The sequence below is a fragment of the Acomys russatus genome, chromosome 31 (assembly GCF_903995435.1).
Source record: "Acomys russatus chromosome 31, mAcoRus1.1, whole genome shotgun sequence".
NCBI classification, from domain to species: Eukaryota; Metazoa; Chordata; class Mammalia; order Rodentia; family Muridae; genus Acomys; species Acomys russatus.
In genome coordinates this window covers 1,477,428-1,497,781 of record NC_067167.1, presented here as the reverse complement: position 1 = coordinate 1,497,781, position 20,354 = coordinate 1,477,428, and the positions used below count along the sequence as shown (strand labels likewise).

The window sequence follows — 20,354 nt, the reverse complement described above, 5'->3', positions numbered from 1 at the left end:
ATGGAGTCCGTGGCTTGGAGGTGACTGCGAGATAAATCCCTGCCACAGGGTCCCCATGGTCCCCAGGCCCACGGGGAGGAACTCCCTGCTCTCGAAGGGCGAGGACTGACTTGGGGGAAAGGGGGATAGACACCGGAGGGGGCCCCCACACTTGTGCGCACAGAATAGAGTTCTTATCTTCCAGTGGGATGCAGGAGGGGGTAAACTGTGACCGCAAAGTGATCCCCGACAGAAGGTCCCCAGGTGTGCACTGGGAGGAGTACTGGGAAGGGAGGGGAAGCGAGGGATGATGGCGAGGGCCCGAGGCGCACACGACCCATCCCAGATCCCCCGGGACGCACGGAGGTGGCGGAGAGAACAGCCGGCTCCGCCGACCCACCTGCGGTGCCTCCCGCACGTGCGAGCCGGCCGGGGGAGGGGGAGGGGGAGGGTCCGCGCCCTGGGCGGGGGCGGGGCAAACACGTGACCGCCGGCCCGGCCCGCGCGTGCGCAGCAGCGGTGCCCATTGTTGGCCGCGGTGACGTCGCGGGGCGGGGCCGGGGCGGGGCGGCGGGAGGGCGGAGGGAGGGAGGGCACGAGCGTCCCGTGCCACCGCCGCCGCCGCCGCCGCCGCCGCCGCCTCGGCCGCCCAGGAGCCGCCGCCAGCCCCGCCACAGCGCCACCGCCCCGCAGCCCCGCGTCCCCGCAGCATCCCCGCGCCGCCGTCCCCGCCCCGCCGCTGGATGCCGGCGGCCGGCGGCCGAGCTCGCAGACGCGGAGGGCGGCGCGGGCGGCGGCGGCGGCGCGGGCCCGAGCGCTAAAGCCATGCCGGGCTCCACCGGGCAGCCCGACGCGGGCGGCGCGGGAACCGGGACCACCGCCGGCGACCCCGGGCATCCGCACCCTGCGCTCCCGGGAGCGGAGGATGCCGCGCCCCGGCCGCCACCCGAGCCCGACGACGCGGCCGCTGCGCTGCGCCTGGCGCTGGACCAGCTGTCCGCGCTCGGGCTGGGGGGCGCGCGCCCCGGAGATGAGGAGGGGACGGCGACGCGCGGCGCAGACGGGGCGGCGGAGCGCGGAGAGGATGGGCCCGCGCCCCCCGACGAGCTCGAGGCGGCCGTGGCGCCCCCGGTGACTGGTGCGCCCTCGATGGGCGTGGGACCCTCGATGACCGGTGCACCGTCGATGGTCGTGGCACCCTCGGTGACTTGTGCACCCTCGATGGCACTGGCACCGTCGGTGACCAGTGCACCCTCGATGGCCGTTGGACCCTCGGTGACTTGTGCACCCTGTATGGCTGTGGCACCCTCGGTGACCATGGCACCCTCGATGGCACTGACATCCTCGGTGACCGTAGCACCCTCAGTGACTGTCGGACACTCGGTGACCCTGGCACCCACGATGCCCGTGGCTTCCTCGGTGGCCCCCGGCGGGCTGCCTCTTCTGGACCCCGACGTGAGCCCCCGGCCATCTCCCCCAGATGTGTTCGCCAGCTTCGCGCCACACCCGGCCGCCCTGGGTCCCTCGACGCTGCTGGCTGAGCAGTTGAACGTGATCGGCAGTCGCAAGAAGGGCGTGAACATGACCGAGTGTGTGCCGGTGCCCAGCTCCGAGCATGTCGCGGAGATCGTGGGTCGCCAGGGTGAGTGCCGTCGGGGGGGTGCAGGGGCACGCTTATCCTTATGGATAGGAGTCCAGGGGAGGGTGTATGTTTTGGGGAGAGTAAGGGCCATTCTTAATCCTATGTGGATGTGACCAGTAGACCCCCCCAAGGGACACGCCCCGCGTGGGTTTTGGGCCTCCGTGGATGCCTTGGCGCCTTTGTTAAAAGCTGCTGGCTGCTGAAGAAGTTGGGCACAGCCCAAGCTGTGGCCACTGCTGCCGCCGCCTTTGTCTGGGTTCCCAGGGACAACCACAGTCCATGTACGGTATCTGGGGACACTCTAAGACACAGGCCCCTCAGAAGCAGCCATGGGCAGTGGGTGCTCCACCCCCCCCCCCATAGACATGGGGCGGGGCCAGCTCGGATTTGTTAGCCCACAGAGGGTGCCCGGAGGGTCAGGATTGAAGTGTAGTAGTTTAGAAGGTGCCTTCCTCAGCTCCCTGGCTTGGGGGGTTCCAGACTGGGGATGCTTTTGGCTGAGGAAGAAAAAGGACTGTAGCATTAGGGGTACCCTTAGCCTGGAAATCTGAGGTTTATAGGAGGGTCTCCTGGCCGCAGAAGCTCCCCATGGGGTGCACTCTGCCTGTCTGAATAGGCTGACCCCCCGCAGGCCCAGGGTGTAGGGATTCAAGCTACCCAGGAGATGGGGTCCCTGCCGCAGCACCGTGGAGCTGGGGAGTGTCTCTGTTGCCCGCCCATTGTTCTCTTTGTTCGAAAGCCAGGCTGAGATTCGCACGGTGACATCAGGCCAGCCGTTGCTCATTGGCCCTTGAGCTGCTGGGGCGGGCAGGAGGGTGGTGGGCAGTGCCCGGCCGTTCACACACCCACAAGCCTGGATAGCGGTGGCCCCCAAATTTCCCCTGCCCATCCCCACCCACAGCAGCCCATTCCTAGCACCCCCTACCGAGAGTGGGGCAACAACCTGGTTCTAAGAACTTTAGGGTGGGGCTCAGCCGTCCCCTGGACCCTCTGAAACCGAGAGAGGCGGGGTGGGGTGGTTTAAATCGCAAGGATAGCTGTCGCTCCCCAGCAGCCAGCAGTGGGTGGGGCAGAGCCAGCGCCTCCTGTCTTTTTGGTTGTTCATTTACCTGTTCCATGCCTACGGAGAATAGACTGTGCTGGGCCTAGGGGTTTGTGCTGAGGGTGGGGACCAGTCACCGAGAGAGCCAGCTGTCCCTTTGTGTAGGCAGCTTCTGCCACCCTAGGCTGGCTTCCCAGGTAACCCCCCTTCCAATGCATCCCCTGTCAGGGTAGCATTACTAGGCTTGTTCAGGGTCTGTATGGACACAAGTAGAGTCAAGGCCTGTAATCTTTTGTCCCAAAGTCACCTGGCTGCTGTCTCTTCCTGGGGCGGGTCCCACTACAGTCCTGTGTGGGTAGCTGAGTACTCGGGTGTTAGGGAGTCAAACCCAAGGTGTCAGGCTGAGTTCCAGTCTGCTGTGTTATTGGGACCCAGATTTTTGGGTGGCCGACAGCAAGATTGGCCCCTGAGCTCCCTCCCCTCTGCTGGTGTGGGTAGCCCCCCCCCCATCACTAAGTCCTGGCTCTGTGTGTAAATGAGATCAGTCAGACCCACGTGACCGTCGGCCTCAGGGTCCTTCCTCCTAACCATCCGTGGTACCCAGCCTTTCCCACACAAATGCATCTAGCCTACTTGGCTTTTTGTTGCTGTGATAAAACACTGGTCAAAAGCAGTTTGGGAGGGAAAGGCTGCAGCCCTCTGCTGGGGGAAGTCAGGGCAGGAGCCTGCTGCCTGCCGGCCTCAGCCTGCTCAGCCTGCTTTCCTACACACCCCAGGACCACCTGCCCAGGGACGGCACCGCCTGCAGTGGGCTGGGCCACTCATCAATCACTCTGCAGTCCCGCCCACAGGCCAGTCTGACGGACACAGTTTGTCAGTGTCATGTTGACAAGCCACCTATCAAGTCCTTTGACCTCTTGTCCAAGTGCTGGTCCCCACCTTGTTCTCCACAGTGCTTCCCTGAACCCCTTGGAGTTATCCATCAAAAGCCAGGTTGTGTGCACCCATTCCCCTGACCAGCTTGTCCCCTGGCCTCATTCTTTGCAGATGAAGAATGGGTTGGAGGGCATTTTGGCCACGCCCCCAGCCCCTCACTGGGGGATACTTGGTTGGAGCTCCATCGCCCCCCCAGTCACGCCCCCATTCCCAGGCAGCCCCAGCTCTGTGTTTTGTTGTTGTTTTGGTTTTTCCAGACAGGGTTTCTCTGTGTAACAGCTCTAGCTGTCCTGGCCTCGAGCTCACAGAGATCCACCTGCCTCTGCCTCCCAAGTGCCGGGATTAAAGGCGTGCGCCACCACCGCCCAGCCTAGCTCTGTGTTTTGTTTGTAGCCCAGGCTGACCTCCATCTTAGAGCAGTTCCCCCTCAGCCTCTGGTGTGCAGAGGTGACAGGTGTGGGCCAGCATGTCCTGCGCCTTGTAGCCTCTTGGTCCTTAGAGCTGCTATCTGGGCCAAGGCAGGTGGCACAGCCCGGGAGAAGCCACTGGCTGGAGTGGGAGGGGTCCTGGTGAGCGAAGATTCACTGCCAGCTTCTTCCCTTGGTCACACGCCTGTCCCCAGCTGCCGCCATCTCCCGCAGTTGCGTCCCAGCCTTCTACGTGGAATACAGTCTGTGGGCCAGGCTGCTGTACCTCCAGGGCCTCCACCCCACCCCGCCCTGCCCCACCCCACCCCACCTGAAGTGGGGCAGAGTGCCCTACATACATATGAGGGATCCAGGCCAGGACAGACAGATCACTTTGGGGTGTCAGTGCAGAGACTTTGGATACCAGCTTGCTATTTGGGGTCCAATGGGAAAAGGCATGTAGAGCTGAGCAGGAGGAACAGCCCCCCTTAAACCCCGGCCTAGGAGATGGCAGAAACTGGCCACACTTCCCAGTTGTGAGAGAGGTGTCACATTTCCCAGTTTATTCAAAATTGGGGCACTGCTGAGCCCCGCAACCCCCAGCTCCCGTCTTGGTGGTGTGTTCTCCTGGGTCCGCTCGCATTAAACCGTCTGATCCGATGCTGGGACAGGAGCCACACTGCTACCCTCTGGGACCCCGTAGCAGTTAGTGTGGCCCAACTCCACCTCTCAGACGTCCAGCCCCTAGGGCAGCCACCAAGGGGGCCCCCAGATGTCTACAACCCAAGGGCACTCCTGGGTACCCCCCCAGGGAGTGGGTGTCAAAGGCTTCAGAGACCCATGGGACTTTCTGGGGTGCTCCAGAGTGACCCCAGAGTCTACCATCAAGCTGAGGCCCTACTGCAGCCTGGCAGGCGTCCTGACCTCCGCCCACACACGCTGGCCTCAACCCTCCACACAGCCAGTCCTGGAGATGAGACTGAACTTGTGGCAATCCTCCTGCCTCAGCCTCCCAAGTGCCGGGATAGCAAAAGTGTGTACCACACTACCACCGAAGGTGGTGGCAGGCTCCCCACATTGATTTACTGCATTCCAGCTAAGACTGGGGAGCTACACAGTCAGACCACAGAGGGTGGATGGGACCAGGTTCCCTTCCTTTTAAAATTCTATTTGTTCAGCCATTCCTTGGGGGAGGGTGGATTCAAGACAGGACTTGTGGGAGCTGGTTCCCTGTGCCACCATTGGTCCTGGCTATTTATTTTTTTTTGAGACAGGGTTGCTCCGTGTAGCCTGGGCTTCCCTGGACTCGCTCTGTAGACCAGGCTGGCCTGGAACTCACAGCAATCCACCTGCCTCTGCTGGGATTAAAGGTGTGTGCCACCACCTCGCCTGGTCCTAACTATTTAAACTTCAGCCATCAAGCTTGGCACCGAGGCCCACGGGCCCAAGGGCCCACGGGCTTTCCCCTGCTAGGGAGATGCTCTCCTGGCCAGTTCTTTGCACTCAGATGCAGATGTAGGGAGTCCGTGTACTGTCTGGGTACAGACTGTGGAAGATGGCTCACAAGTTGGGGCACCCTGGATCACCTGTCTGCCGTCTTCCTAGGGTGCAAGATCAAGGCCCTACGTGCCAAGACCAATACCTACATCAAGACGCCAGTGCGCGGCGAGGAGCCGGTCTTCATCGTGACTGGCCGCAAGGAGGATGTGGAGATGGCCAAGCGTGAGATCCTGTCGGCCGCCGAACACTTCTCACTTATCCGCGCCACGCGCAGCAAGGCGGGTGGGCTGTCAGGGGCCACCCCAGGGCCCCCCAACCTGCCAGGCCAGACTACCATCCAGGTGCGCGTGCCCTACCGCGTGGTGGGACTTGTGGTGGGGCCCAAGGGCGCCACCATCAAACGGATCCAGCAAAGGACGCACACATACATCGTGACCCCGGGGCGCGACAAGGAGCCCGTGTTCGCCGTGACCGGGATGCCAGAGAACGTCGACCGGGCGAGAGAGGAGATTGAGGCTCACATCACGCTGCGCACTGGGGCCTTCACCGACGCGGGGCCCGACAGCGACTTCCACGCCAACGGTACCGACGTGTGTCTGGACCTGCTGGGAGCCGCAGCCAGCCTCTGGGCCAAGGCCCCCCACCCAGCACGGAGGCCCCCCACAGCCACCAGCAGCCTGCGTGGGGACAGCGCCCTGGGTGCAACCAGCTCTTCTGAGCCCTTCTATGTGGGCAGCCGTGGAGGGCCACCGCTGCCGGACCCAAGTCCCAGCAGCCCCTATGGGGGCTCTGGCAACGGGGGCTTCACGTTTGGCGGGGATGGGCCCGGTGCCCCCACGGGGACAGCCGCCCCCGAAGATTGCGACTTTGGTTTTGACTTTCTGGCGCTGGACCTGACGGTGCCTGCCGCGGCCACCATATGGGCGCCCTTCGAGCGAGCCGCGCCCCTGCCAGCCTTCAGCGGCTGCCCCACGGTTAATGGGGCACCCGCACAACCCAACACAGGTACCCGGCGCAGCAGCGGCGGGGCCGCCAGCACGCCACGCCACTCACCCACCCTACCTGAGCCCGGAGGACTGAGCCTGGAGCTGCCGCTGGCGCGTCGCGGCGTCCCAGATCCAGTGGGTGCTGTGCCGTGGCGACCCCCACAGAGCACACTGCCGCCCTTCTCCACGACCCCCTCTCTGCCCAACACCACCCCGGCGTCCTCCACCCTGGACACCGTGGCCTCAGAGGGCAGCCACAAGCCATCTACCACAGCGGCGACTTCCTCTGCGCCCACAGTGGCCCCGGGCCCGCCCGCCGCAGCCTTGGCCCGCGAGTGCGTGGTGTGCGCTGAGGGCGAGGCCATGGCTGCCTTGGTCCCCTGCGGCCACAACCTCTTCTGCATGGATTGTGCTGTCCGCATCTGTGGGAAGAGTGAACCAGAGTGTCCCGCCTGCCGCACGCCGGCTACCCAAGCCATTCATATCTTTTCCTAGTGTACCTCTACTCTTGGGGCAGCCCTGGCTTGGGCCTCGGGGTGGGAGAGGAGGGACAGGGCAGGACTGGGGTGGTGACGTGGGGCCTGGGCTGCGGGGCGGTGGAGGGGCCCATGCGTCTCGCAAAGAGCTTTAACTCCTGCAGCAGGCGTCGAGGCCATCAGCTTACGGCCCAGCGGCAGCGCCTCCGTTCTTGACAAGTGACAGTATTGAGTGAGCCGGTGACAGTAAGCCGGAAAATTCTGTTTGCACTTTTTATTAGGACACCCCTCCCCGTTTCCGGGGTGATCTTAAAACAAAAAAAATAACACGATATTTACAACTCTCGCTGGATTTAACAGTGTGGATTCTTGTAGAAACTTCCAGAAAAAGGCAGGTGGCATTCCCTCCCCCCTCCCCGGACACATACACACACACACTCCCTTTTTTTGGGGCAAATATATACCATTTTGTACATCAGCCACGGGGTGGCCAGAGGAGGGTAAGGGGAGGGTATCCAAGGGGCGTCCCATCAACAAATTTATAACTTTTGTTTTATTGTGGCTTTTGTTTCGTTTTTTAAATTAAGATTCAGTGTTGCGGTTTTGTTTTTTTTTTTTTTTTTTTTTTTTTTTTGTTTTGTTTTTTTTTTTTTGTCTTGTTTTGTTTTGTTTTTTAAAAAGGTTTCTAAAGGTTTTTTTTTATTATTTTTACTTCATACTTCCTGTGTATATGTAGGGAATTTATATTAGATATATGTACTTTACGGAATAAATTTTAAGAACTAAAATATATTTTATTTTAAATAAAGCAACGGACCTTTAATCTTTGACAGCTAAATCACTGATTATATATTTGCTGAACTGATTTAAGGGTTTTAAAAACATTGTATCCAGAGTTTTATTTTTGGACTTGAAAGCCTTCTTAATAAAGTTGTTTTCCTATATGTAAGCACTGGCGTCCGCGTGGTATGGGAGGAGGGAGACCCTAAGGATAGAGCTTCAGAGCTGTGCTTGGCGCCATAGCCCCCCAAACTGTGAAATCCTGGCACGCCTGACAGACGACACTGGGATAAACTGCCAGTCGGTCCCGCAACCATACCCTTCCCTTTATTATGCTGTCTGTGATCCACAGAAAGGCAAGCAGCCTCTGGGGGCTCTCTGCCCACCCCTGCAGCCCCTCTAGGATGTGGAGAGACCAATGGCAGTGTAAGGGTTGTTGGTTGGTGGACACCCCCACTTACATACAGACAGCCTGGCATGTCTGACCACAGGGAGGGGCTGCCGGCCAAGGGGTAGGGACGGCGGCAAAGCCCTCCGCAGGACGCCACGGAAGCTCAACGCGGTAAGCTGATGATGAGTTCTGTTGGGGTTACTCACAGGCGTGCAGGTGAGGGGGTCACAGGAACAGAACTGAGCTGCATCCCTGACGTCCACCCCTGCGTAGGTGACAGGTCACACAGCTGGGAACCCGGAGAGCACATGGTCACTGCCTGGTTGAGCTACACAGCCCTCCCCCTAATTGCTTTCACCTTGCATAACTTAGGGAGAGGCCCTCCTGACAGACACGGGACCCCAGAGGGTCACAAACGTCCACCTCTTTCCTGGCCACAGTTCTAGCCCCAGGTACTAGTAGACTGCAGAGGCAGAGCCCACGGAGGGGCCAGGCGTGCCACAGGCTTCCTGGAGGAGGTGACAGGCTATCAGATGCACGCAGGCAAAGAAGGAAGAGGCAGGACACTGCACCTGGTACCCCCCCCTCCCCTCCAGAAGAAAGGGGTCGCTCCTAAGACCTGCCCCCTACTTGGCTCATCTCTACCACACAAGCAAAGAACCTCCCATAGGACCCTATGCCCTAAAGGGGGCTTTCCAGGAGTGATTGAGGTTGAGCCTGGAGGTTGAGGGGTGTAGCAGGGCAGGCCTTTAAGGCAGAGGCAGGAGGATCTCCAAGTTCAAGGCCAGCCTGGTCTACACAGCAAGTTCCAGGACAGCCAGGGCTACACAAAAACCCCCAAAAAATAGAAATAAGAAAAGGGGGGTGTGGCCAGGCGCTGGTGGCGCACGCCTTTTAATCCCAGCACTCGGGAGGCAGAGGAAGGAGGATCGCTGTGAGTTCCAGGCCAGCCTGGTCTACAGAGTGAGTCCAGGACAGCCAGGGCCACACAGAGAGACCCTGTCTGTAGGAAGATAAACATGTTTTGTGTTGATCTCAAGTGTGGGACTGGGAACAGACCAGTGACACAGCAGAATGTTTACCCCCTTAGAAGTCGAACCACTTCAGCCACTTGGTGGGGGAGCTTGGATGTTGGCTTCTGAAAACATCCCTGTAGAGACTCTTAAGAGGAGATAAATATGTATATGAGCCCAAAACCAAGAGGCTTGAGAGAGAGAGGACTTGGGGTTGTTTTGGCTGTTATCAACACTTAGAGAGACACTCCTAGAGAGAGCTGCTCCAGGGAAGGCTTCAAGGCTCTGGACTCCAGCTGAGGCTTCAGGTTCGGGTTGCTCCAGGTTCCAGCAGCATCTTTGGTGGGATTACTGATCTGCTGAGGTCCTGCTGGGTACGCCAGGAGGATCCTTCCTCAGAACTGATATCCTTAAGGTTTCATTACTGTGTTCTTTAATCTCCTTTTCCGATTGTTCGGGTTAGTCTGGTTGTAAGGGAGGTAGGCTCATTTAATAAGTTCATAATAAAATATAGTTGTTAAGAAAATTGAGCCTACACCTGTCTGGGGGGAAAAAGAGGAGGGAAGCTTAAAGTGGGGGTGGGGGTGGGGCTGGAGCTCCCATAGAGTGCTTACCCAGCATTCATGGGGCCCTGGGGTCCAGACCTGCACTGTGAGAGGCAGTCGTGCCTTACAGGCCTGTTGTCCCTGCACCCAGGAGGCGGAGGCAGGATTAGGAGCAAACAGCGAAGCGAGTCAGACAGGAGGCTTCGCCTGAGGAGATGTGGACGCAGCCCACGGACACTCAGACCGCAGCCTTCAGGATAACAGAGCCAGTCCGGAGGTGGCACATGTTTCAATGACTCCAGGGAGGCCTTTTGTCCCTGTGTATCCCTGAGCAAAAGAAACTAAAATATCAAAGGCCACAAGGGTGAGTGGCAGGGCAGCAGGGCAGCCTGACTGTGGCCACAGGCAGCCTGGGCACAGGATGCCTAGCCTGGCTAAACTGCAGAGACAGCACCTGCAAGGGGCCAAGGACTCAGAAACAGGTGGGGTGGATGGGCTTTCAGAGGCAGGGCTGCAGCCACAGGGGCCGGTGAGCTGCTGCGTGGGTGCTGGGACCCAAACCTGGTCCTCTGAGGGAGCAGCCCATGCTGTTTCCAGCCCCAGCCTCTTTATTTTCTTTGTTTGTTTTTGGTTGGTTTGGTTTGGTTTTTTAAGACAGGGTTTCTCTGTGTAGCCTTGGCTGTCCTGGACTCACTTTGTAGACCAGGCTGGCCTTGAACTCACAGCGATCCGCCTGCCTCTGCCTCCCGAGTGCTGGGACTAAAGGCGTGCGCCACCACAGCTGGCTTCTTCCTTCCTTCGTCCCATCCCTCTTTCCTTCTCTTTTCTCACTCAGATTCTCACCATGTGGCTGGCTTCACCATGAGGCCAGGCTGCCTCCAACTCACAGAAATCCACCTGCCTCTGCCTCCTGATTTGCTGGGGTTAAAGGTGCACACCACCATGCCTGCCGTCTTTGTAGAAAAGATTCATGTTATAGGGCTGGAGCAATGATGGCTCAGAGGACCCAGTTTTGGTACCCAGCACCCATTGGTGTAGTTTACAGCCACATTGACTCCAGCACAGGAGACCAGTGCTATCTTAATCTCCTTGAGCACACACATGTGGCATCCAATCACACGGAGGACGTGATTATATTAAGTAAACACATTTAAATTAAAAAAAAATTTTTTTTTTTTTTTACACTAGCCATAATCCCAGCACTCAGGAGGCAGAGGCATGCGGATCTTTGGTTTGGTTTGGTTTGGTTTGGTTTGGTTTGGTTTGGTTTGGTTTGGTAGACCAGGCTGGCCTCAAACTCACAGCAATCCGCCTGCCTCTGCCACCTGAGTGCTGAGATTAAAGGCATGCACCACCACGCTCGGCTCAGACAGATCTTTATGAGTTCCAGGACAGCCTTGTCTACAAAGCGAGTCCCAGGACAGCCAAGACTACACAGAGAAACCCTCTTTTGGAAACAAACAAACAAACAAACAAACAAAAAACAGAGCAGTAAGAATTCCTTGCCACCGGACCAGCTCTCAGCAGCCCCTCGTGCGTTTCTTTAGTTTCTGTGGTTCTGTGTGTACGCGCCTGTGGAGGGCAGTGTGCAGGAGTCGCTCCTCTCCCCATGTGGCTTATGGGAACTGAACTTGGTCACCAGGCTTGGCATCGACCACCTGTCCAGCTGGCCCGATTTTCACTTTTTGGCAAAGCCTTTTAGTACACTGGTGTGAATGCTACAGTGTGTGTGTGTGTGTGTGTGTGTGTGTGTGTGTGTCACAACTCAGCTGCTGCTGTTCCTCGTGAATCTTGCTGTCTCCACTTCTCATCCTCATTCCAGACACTGAGGTTTACACACGCTGCCTCCTTTACCTGGACTGGAAGTCCCTCCTCACCTGTGCATGGCGGGCTCTCGTCCCACGGAGCCCTGTCCTCAGCTTTGAGAGGAGCTGGCCCTCAGGTGTCCCCAGCCACCCTGTTCCACTTTTAACATCCAGGAGTGGGCGCTACATGCTGCACGCGCAGCTCATCAAGGGTCTACAATGGGCTGGAGGGTGGGTAGAGCACTGGCTGCTCTTGCAGAGGACCAGGGTTCAATCCCCCAGCGTGCAGATGGTGCCTCACAACTCTCTGTAACTCCACTTCCAGGGGATCTGACCTCCTCTTCTAGTCTCAGTGGTAGCCGGACATACAATAGGCAAAACACCATAGTAGGTGCTACTTTTTAACTCTCGCTTGTTTGTTTGGTTGGTTTGGCTGCCTTAGTTTGTCCACAGCTGACAGACACAGTGTGAGGTGTGAACAGGGGCAGAGCATTTCCCAGCTGCAGTTAGTAGCAGTCTGAGCACTCTGGGAGAGTATAAATATCAGAGCCCAGAGAGAGGAGGGGACTTTGAGGAGGGTGGAGCAGGGGAGGCTGCTTGTTCGACCTGCTGCATTTGCCGTTTGCTGTTCCTGGACAGATTGGTATTTACCCAAGGAACTCTAAGACACTAACCAGCAGGAACTAAGTCTAAAGAGGTCTACGTCCCCTGTCCCTTCTAACCTTTCTCTCCTACCTAGTGTCAGGGGTGGGGAGGTGGGTTGGAAGGGAGGTAGAGGCATTAAGTAATCCCAAATAAACTGGGCGGTGGTGGCGCACACCTTTAATCCCAGCACTCGGGAGGCAGAGGCAGGTAGATCACTGTGAGTTCGAGACCAGCCTGGTCTACAAAGTGAGTCCAGGACAGCCAGGGCCACACAGAGAAACCCTGTCTCGAAAAAAGAAAAAGAAAAAGAAAAGAAATCCCAAATAGGAGTTTAAAAAGTAAGCTGGGTGGTGGTGGCGCATGCCTTTAATCCCAGCACTCCAGAGGCAGAGGCAGAAGGATCTCTGTGAGTTCGAGGCCAGCCTGGTCAACAGAGAGAGTTCCAGGACAGCCAAGGCTACATAGAGAAACTCTGTCTCAAAAAACCAAAAGGAAAAAATTCTCCCAGGACAAGTATTCTGCCGCCCCCGTTCGGCCACAGGTGCACATACCACCCTCCCCACACGCACATGCTTGCACTTCCAACACCTGACGCTAGGTGGCGAAGCTGCCACGCCGGGCCTGGTCCTGCCAAGCAGCCCACACCCGGACCCTCCAGTGGAATGTCACAGGACCCCAGGGGTTCTGTTCTATCGCCCCGGCCTCTAGCAGTGGTAACAGGAATGCGTTTTTAAAATTAAAACCGTGTATTTATTTTTTTAGTGTATTTATTCTTTTTTAAAAGATTTATTTATTTATTGTATGTGAGTGCTTTATCTGCAGAAGAGGGCATCAGATCACATTATAGATGGTTGTGAGCCACCATGTGGTTGCTGGGAATTGAACTCAGGACCTCTGGAAGAGCAGGCGGCGCTCTTAACCACTGAGCCATCTCTCCAGCCCCCTAGTGTATTTATTCTTAACTCGCGAATACATGACAACTACAGCTTCCCCTACCTCCCCTCATTTACACACACACACACACACACACACACACACACACACCGTTCCCTGGATCCACAGTTACTCGGTTTCCCTTCAGAAAAAAAAGCGAGCCTCCCAGGGATATGACGGTACAGCGCCCAGCAGGTTGCAACAAAACGAGGCACAAATCTTCATCCGAGGCTGCATAAGGCGACCCAGTGGGAGGAAAAGGGTCCCAAGAGCAGGTGAGAGTCAGAGGCACCCCTACTCCCACTGTTAGGAGTCCCCCCACAAAACACCAAGCCGACAACCACCGCGTATTTGCAGAGGACCTGGAGCAGTCCTTGGCAGGATGCATCAGTCTCTGTGACGCACCCCTCCTCCTCCTTTTCCCGTGATCTGATTGGTTGATTCCGCAGGCCATGCTGGGTTTTAAGTATTCAATTACTTTATCCCAGCCCAGGCAGGTGGATTGCCGTGAGTTTCAGGCCAGCCTGGTCTACAAAGCGAGTCCAGGACAGCCAGGGCTACACAGAGCAACCCTGTCTCAAAAAAAAAAAAAAAAAAAAAAAAAAGAAAAAAGAAATTCTATTTTTTTTTTTTCTTCAGACAGCATCTTACTATGCAGCCCTGGATGTCCTGGAATTCTCAATGTAGACCAGGCTGGTCATGGACTCTTAGAGAGCCACCTGTCTCTGCCTCCCGGGCCCTGGGATTAAAGATGTCTGCTGCTATGTCCCATTTCACCTGTGGCTTTGTGTGCCTGACTCCAGGCTGAGAGCTGAATAGCTACATGATGGCTGATGGTGTGCGAGTGTCATCCCAGTTCTCAGGAAGCAGAGGCAGGAGGATCTCTGTGAGTTCCAGGTCAGAGAAAGACTTGGTCTCAAAAACCAAGAAACAAAAATAGCCATCACAATGTCTCAGGGGCACCTGAGTGACGTTCTCTTTCTTTCTTTCTTTTTAATTTATTTGTTATATGAGTGCTTTATCTGCAGAAGAGGGCATCAGATCACATTATAGATGGTTGTGAGCCACCATGTAGCTGCTGGGAATTGAACTCAGGACCTCTGGAAGAACAGGCTGTGCTCTTAAGCTCTGAGCCATCTCTCCAGCCCCCAATACTGTCATTTTGGGGAGGGGGTTCGAGACAGGGTCTCTCTGTGTGGCATTAGCTATCCTAGACTCACTTTGTAGACCAGGCTGGCCTAGAACTCCACAGCGATCCGCCTGCCTCTGCCTACTGAGTGCTGGAATTAAAGGCGTGTAGCACCACTCCCAAATAATATTGTCATTTTAAAAAAAGATTTATTTATTATTATGTATACAGTGCTCTGCCTACATGTACATCTGCAGGCCAGAGGAGGGCACAGATCACATTAGAGATGGCTGTGAGCCACCATGTGGTTGCTGGGAATTGAACTCATGACCTCTGGAAGAGCAGTCAGTGCTCTTAACCGCTGAGCCATCTCTCCAGCCCCCAATACTGTCATTTTTTAAATCTCCTCCCATACCATGAAATCCTCTTTCCTTGGCTATTTACATATTTAAAATTTTTTATTTGAGACCGGGCGTGGTGGCACATGCCTTTAATCCCAGCACTCGGGAGGCAGAGGCAGGTGGGTCGCTGTGAGTTCGAGGCCAGCCTAGTCTACAAAAAAAAAAGAGGGAGTCTAGGACAGCCAAGGCTACAGAGACATAGAGAAACCCTGTCTCGAAAAACAAAAAACAAACAAACAAACAAAATTATTTGATTTTATATGCTTTTCAGTCTGCGCACTAACCTGCATGCATGCAGTACCTGCACAGGCCAGAAGAGGGCGACAGAGCCCCTGGAGCTGCAGTTACAGATGGAAGGGGACTACCAGGCGGGTGCAACCTGTGGGGGCCGCTTCTCTCCTTTAAGGGCGTGATAGGGAGACTGGACTCAGGCCCTTAGGCATGGCGGCGACCTTCCTCACCCTCGGAGTGGCCATTACTTTCTTTTCTCCTTTTCAAATAATTAATGCAGAGTCTCTTTCCCCTGAGCTAGCGGTAGTTTTCTTGGGGTACCCTGGACCCGAAGAGTGCTGAGCAGTGACCCTGGCCTCTGCTCACTGCACGCCGGGAAATCCCTGAGTCCTGGCAGCTCTCATGTCCCCAAAGTGTTCTGAGAAGGCAGAAGCTTTCTGCCCACTCTTGCTATTTTCTATTTATTTATTATTGGGTTTTTCGAGACAGGGTCTCTCTGTGTCGCCTTGGCTGTCCTGGACTCACTCTGTAGACCAGGCTGACCTGGAACTCACAGCGATCCGCCTGCCTCGGCCTCCCCAGTGCTGGGATTAAAGGCTGTGCCACTATGCCCGGCCCTATTTAATTATTGTATGTGTATGGGTGCTTTGCCTGCAAGTGCCTCTGTGCACCACATGAATACTTAGCACCATGGAGGTCAGAGTTGGATCCCCTGGAGTTACAGATGGTTGTGAGCCTCTGTGTGCATGCTGGGAATCGAACCCGGGTCCCCTGGATGGGAACCCGTCAGTGATCACAAGCCTGCTCCGCGAGGGGTCACCTCCGTTCATGGTGTTTACGGAGGATCCAGAGGAGGAAATCTGCGTCCTGCTCTGTCACTCTGCACCTGTTCCCGTGTGACAGGGCCTCTCACTGAACCTGCGCTGGAGGCAGCGCACCCCGGGACCATCCTGTCCCCTCCCCACACCGAGATGGAGTTTGGAGATGGAGTTTGCGGCTGTTACTGTGAGTGTTGGGGATTTGAACTCATCTTTTTTTTTTTTTTTTTTTTTTTTTTTTTTTTTGAGAGTGGGTCTCTCTGTGTAGCCTTGGCTGTCCTGGACTCACTTTGTAGACCAGGCTGGCCTCGAACTCACAGCGATCCACCTGCCTCTGCCTCCCAAGTGCTGGGATTAAAGGCGTGCACTACCACACCCGGCTTCACCTCCTTATTCTTGCCACAGCCTCGTCTTTATGTCGCCGAGCAGGGGCTACATGGACTGCCCGTCACCGTCGGTGCCCAGGCTCACCCAGCATTCCAGCTTTGTCTTGCGCCCCAGATGGAAGCGGCTTACAGCCCAGGACGAGTTCTATCTAAGCTGTTGGTCAGGAAGAGCCATGAGGACGAATCCCGGAGTCCCTGAGCAAAGGAGGAGGCATCTTGCGGAGCCCAGGCTGGCCTTGAACTCACAACACAGCCCAGGATGCGCTTGTGCCCTGGCTGTCCAGCCTCTGCTTCCCAGGAGTTGTCATGACAGGCTATGTCACCACGTGTGGTTACCGCAACACTGAAGATAGAACCTGAGACCCCAGCTACAGCCTCCGCTCCCTTTTTACTTTTTTGGTTAGGTTTTTTGTTGTTGTTGTTGTTTTGTTTTGTTTTGGAGACAGGGTCTCTCTGCGTAGCCCTGGCTGTCTGGGACTCGCTTTGTAGACCAGGCGACCAGGCTGGCCTCGAACTCACAGCCATCTGCCTGCCTCTGCCTTCCGAGTGCTGGGATTAAAGGCGTGCGCCACCACGAGCGGCTTCCCCCTTTAATTTCTGAGACAGGGTCTAGCTCTGTAGTTCAAGGCTGGAACATGCCCGAGCGTTGAGCTAACAGGTGTGCACTACCACACATCTGGCTTGATTCGCTTGCGTCACTGAGGCAGGACCTTGGGATACAGACCTGCTCTGCCTGGGAGGCCCTTGGCTGATCTTAAGCTTATGGCATCCGGTTTGCAAGCATTACAACAGGCATGGTTCCCAGGCCTGGGCAGCGGATGTTTATGATCCCTTGGACAGCTAAACACCACCAGGTCAACCCAGCCTGAGTCAATATGTCCCTCCTCCCGCTGTGTCCTCCCACCCACGCAAGGATCCTCCCTGCTAGATAGAACATGCAACACTGGTTTATTCCAAGCAGCTCAAGATTTCTGTCCCCACTGAGACCACGGTGATACGCAGGGGAGGGGGAGGGTGTCAGTCAAAGTAAAAAGACAGAGTCAACCTTAGAGATCAGCTACAGAAGGACACACAGCACGTCGAAGCTCAGCCCATCTCACCCCAGACCCTCACTGGGGGATTCTAGGCGGGGCTAACCTTGACCACGCCCCCAGCCTCTCACTGGGGATTCTAGGCGGGGCTACAGCCCGACCACGCCCCCAGGCCCTCACTAGGGGATTCTAGGTGGGACTCCACCCTGACCACGCCCCCAGCCACCTCTCTGGGGGATTTTAGTCAGACGCTCCACGCTTGTCCCCAAAGTTCTGTTTGGTTTCTGAGAGAGGGTGACTGTTACCCAGGCTAGCCTCCTGTCTCAGCCTTTCTAGTAGTAGGATGACTGGTCTGTGCCAAGAGTCCCAATTTCACCCCCATTTTCTCTACAGTTTACATGAGGAGGAATCCCAGCGTTCAGGGATTTCACACAGCCACAGTCGCTGGCTGTTGCTATGGCAGCTTTCCACCGGGAGCTGCCCGGCCTGACCACGCCTTTCCTGCTCCTGATGGGAGAGCTGACTCTGACACGTGTCGGAAAGCACCAATGAGGTGGCGGGTGGTCACCTGTTGCTACCAGGTTAGAGAAAGGGAGAGCTGCGCGTTGGGAGCTCAGGACTCGGCGTTTCCCGCCCACAGAAGTCCACAGGCGGTACACGAGTTAGTGAGGGGCTCTGTTTTGCTTTTCATTTTGGTTTGTTGTTTTCGAGACAGGGTCTCTCTGTGTAGCCCTGGATGCCCTGGACTCGCTTTTTAGACCAGGCTGGCCGGGAACTCACAGCGATCCGCTTGCCTCCGCTTCCCAAGTGCTGGGATTAAAGGAAGCTGCGGTGTTGTGTTTTGCTTTTGAAACAGAGTCACATAGTGTCGCCTACGTTGGTCGAGAACTCATAGCAATCCTCCTGCCTCAGGTCCCTGGGGGTTGGAATTACAGGCATTTGTTACCAAGCCCAGTTTAACAATTTCCTTTTGTTTTCCTCCTCCTCCTTCTCCTCTTCCTCCTCCTCTTCTTCTCTCTCCTTTCTGTTTGTTTGTTTGTTTGTTTGTTTTGAGACAGAGTCTCTCTGTGTAGCCTTGACTGTCCTAGACTCCCTTTGTAGACCAGGCTGGCCTCGAACTCACAGTGATCCACCTGCCTCTGCCTCCCTAGTGCTGAGATTAAAGGCGTGTACCACCACACTCAGCTCTCTGGGACCCTTTAAAAGTGTTTTGTTTTAAAGATTTACTTTTATTTTAATAATTTTGTTTCTTGAAGCACCCTGCTAACCCTTCTGAAGAAAGCTCCAGAAAGTCCGGGTGGGCGGCACAGTGGGCAAGCTTCCATGCGTTGAAGTTCTTCTGCCTAGAAATAAATCGTCCTGGGAGGTTAGGAATTAATGTATTCTGTAGTTAGTTTATTTTTAATAAGCCACCCATTGTGGGCTCAGGGCGTGGGAGACTCTCACAGATCGCTCCCTCTCAGACGCCCACGGGCAGATGGAAATAAGCACGTTAGGTAGGTCATTTAGCAAGATACAGTCACTCGGGGAGGCTCCTGCGTGCTGTCCTGTTCTTACCCCAGAGGGGAGCACTCTGGGTAGACACAGCAGTCATGAAGTCACCACTAAGGCTGCTGGCCTCCGCACACACCTCTCATCCCTGCCCTCTGGAAGCTGAGGCAGGAGCATTGCCCTGAGTTTAAAGTCAGGCTGTACTACCTACCCACTGAGACAGGTTCCCAAAAAGGGACAGACAGGGGGAGGGGCCAGGGGGGAGGGCTGCAGCGAGGCAGGGGTGGGGGTTGGGTGCGAGTGGGGAGTGCTTCCCCAGGTCCACAGGACCTAGGGTCAGTAGCAGCGCCAGGGCAGCTGACACCCTTTCTGGCCTCTGCAGGCACTGCACATCCATAGCACACGCTCACACATAGATAAATAAGAATTAAAAGAAATAGATTCTTATTTATTTCAAAGCGGCGCACGCCTTTAGTCCCAGCACTCGGGAGGCAGAGGCAGGTGGATCTCTGAGTTTGAGGCCAGCCTGGTCTGCAGATCGAGTTCCGGGACAACCAGGACTACACAGAGAAACCATGTCTGGAAAAACCAAAATAATAATAATAATAATAATAACAACAACAACAACAATAAAAATTCTAATTAAAAAAAAATTCTAATTAAGACAGTCCTGGCTAGTTTTTTGCTTTTGTCAACTTGGAACAAGCCAGAATTGAAGACCCTCGACCGCCATCAGATTGGCCTGCAGACCAATCTGAATGATGTGGGAGGGACTTAGAGTGTGTGGCCCCACCCCTGGGCAGGGAGTCCTGGGTGCATGAGAAAATAAACTGGGGGTCATGGTGGCACATACCTTTAATCCCAGCACTTGTGGGGCAGAGATAGGAGGAGCTTCATGAATTTGAGGCCAGCCTGGTCTACATGGTGAGTTCGAGACCAGCCAGAGCTACCCAGTGACATCTTGTCTCTCAAAAACAAGTAAGTAATTAAATATATGCTGAGGAGCCCGGGTGTGGGGGTGCATGCCTTTAATCCCAGCATTCAAGAGGCAGAGGAAGGCAGATTTCTGAGTTCGAGGCCAGCCTGGTCTACAGAGTGCGTTCGAGGATAGCCTGGGCTACACAGAGAAACCCTTGGGCTGCAGAGATGACTTTGTGGTTGAGAGCACTGGCAGCTCTTCCTAAGGTCCTGAGTTCAATTCCAAGCAACCACATGGTGGCTCACAACCATCTGTAATAGGATCCGACATCCTCTTCTGGTGTGCATGAAGACAGTGTACTCATATACACAATAAATAAATTTTAAAATTATTTAAAAAAAAGAAACCCTGGCTCAAATAAATACAATAAAATAATAAAAGAAAACGAAGAGTAAGTCTAAGCTGCAGCTCCCCCAAGGCATTGAGGACACTGTTCCAGTTTGTTCTCAGTGAAATGTCCTGGGCCTGGGTGCTGAACAGTGTCCCCATCTCACTCACTGTGTCAGACGCACGGTGACAGCCACTGTGTCCCTAGACCCAGCCCAGGACTCACCCTCCCGTGCTGCACAGTGAATGTTCAATATGCGTTATTGTTAATATCAGTTACACAGCTCCACTCCTGCCACTAATTCTCACAGGGTGAAAACTGAGCTCACAGCTGCACAGGAAAGGCCCCTGACAGATGCTCCTCCCAGCCTTTGCGCAAAGTGAGTCTGCCAATGCCAGCTGTGACGGTGCAAGCAACCTGTGACCCTGTATGTGGGAGAGGCTGAGGCGGGAGAATTGCCTCTAGTTCCAGTCAGCCAGG

General features: G+C 55.7%; 1 protein-coding gene across 1 annotated transcript; it reads left to right on the top strand.

Moving 5' to 3' along the window:
• Window positions 1–804: 804 nt before the first annotated feature.
• On the top strand, window positions 805–7,060 carry Mex3d (mex-3 RNA binding family member D). The gene is made up of 2 exons (XM_051139656.1): window positions 805–1,621; window positions 5,612–7,060. The coding sequence occupies exons 1-2, from the start codon at window positions 805–807 to the stop codon at window positions 6,985–6,987; spliced, it is 2,193 nt and encodes a 730-aa protein (XP_050995613.1). The 3' UTR covers window positions 6,988–7,060.
• Window positions 7,061–20,354: the final 13,294 nt, after the last annotated feature.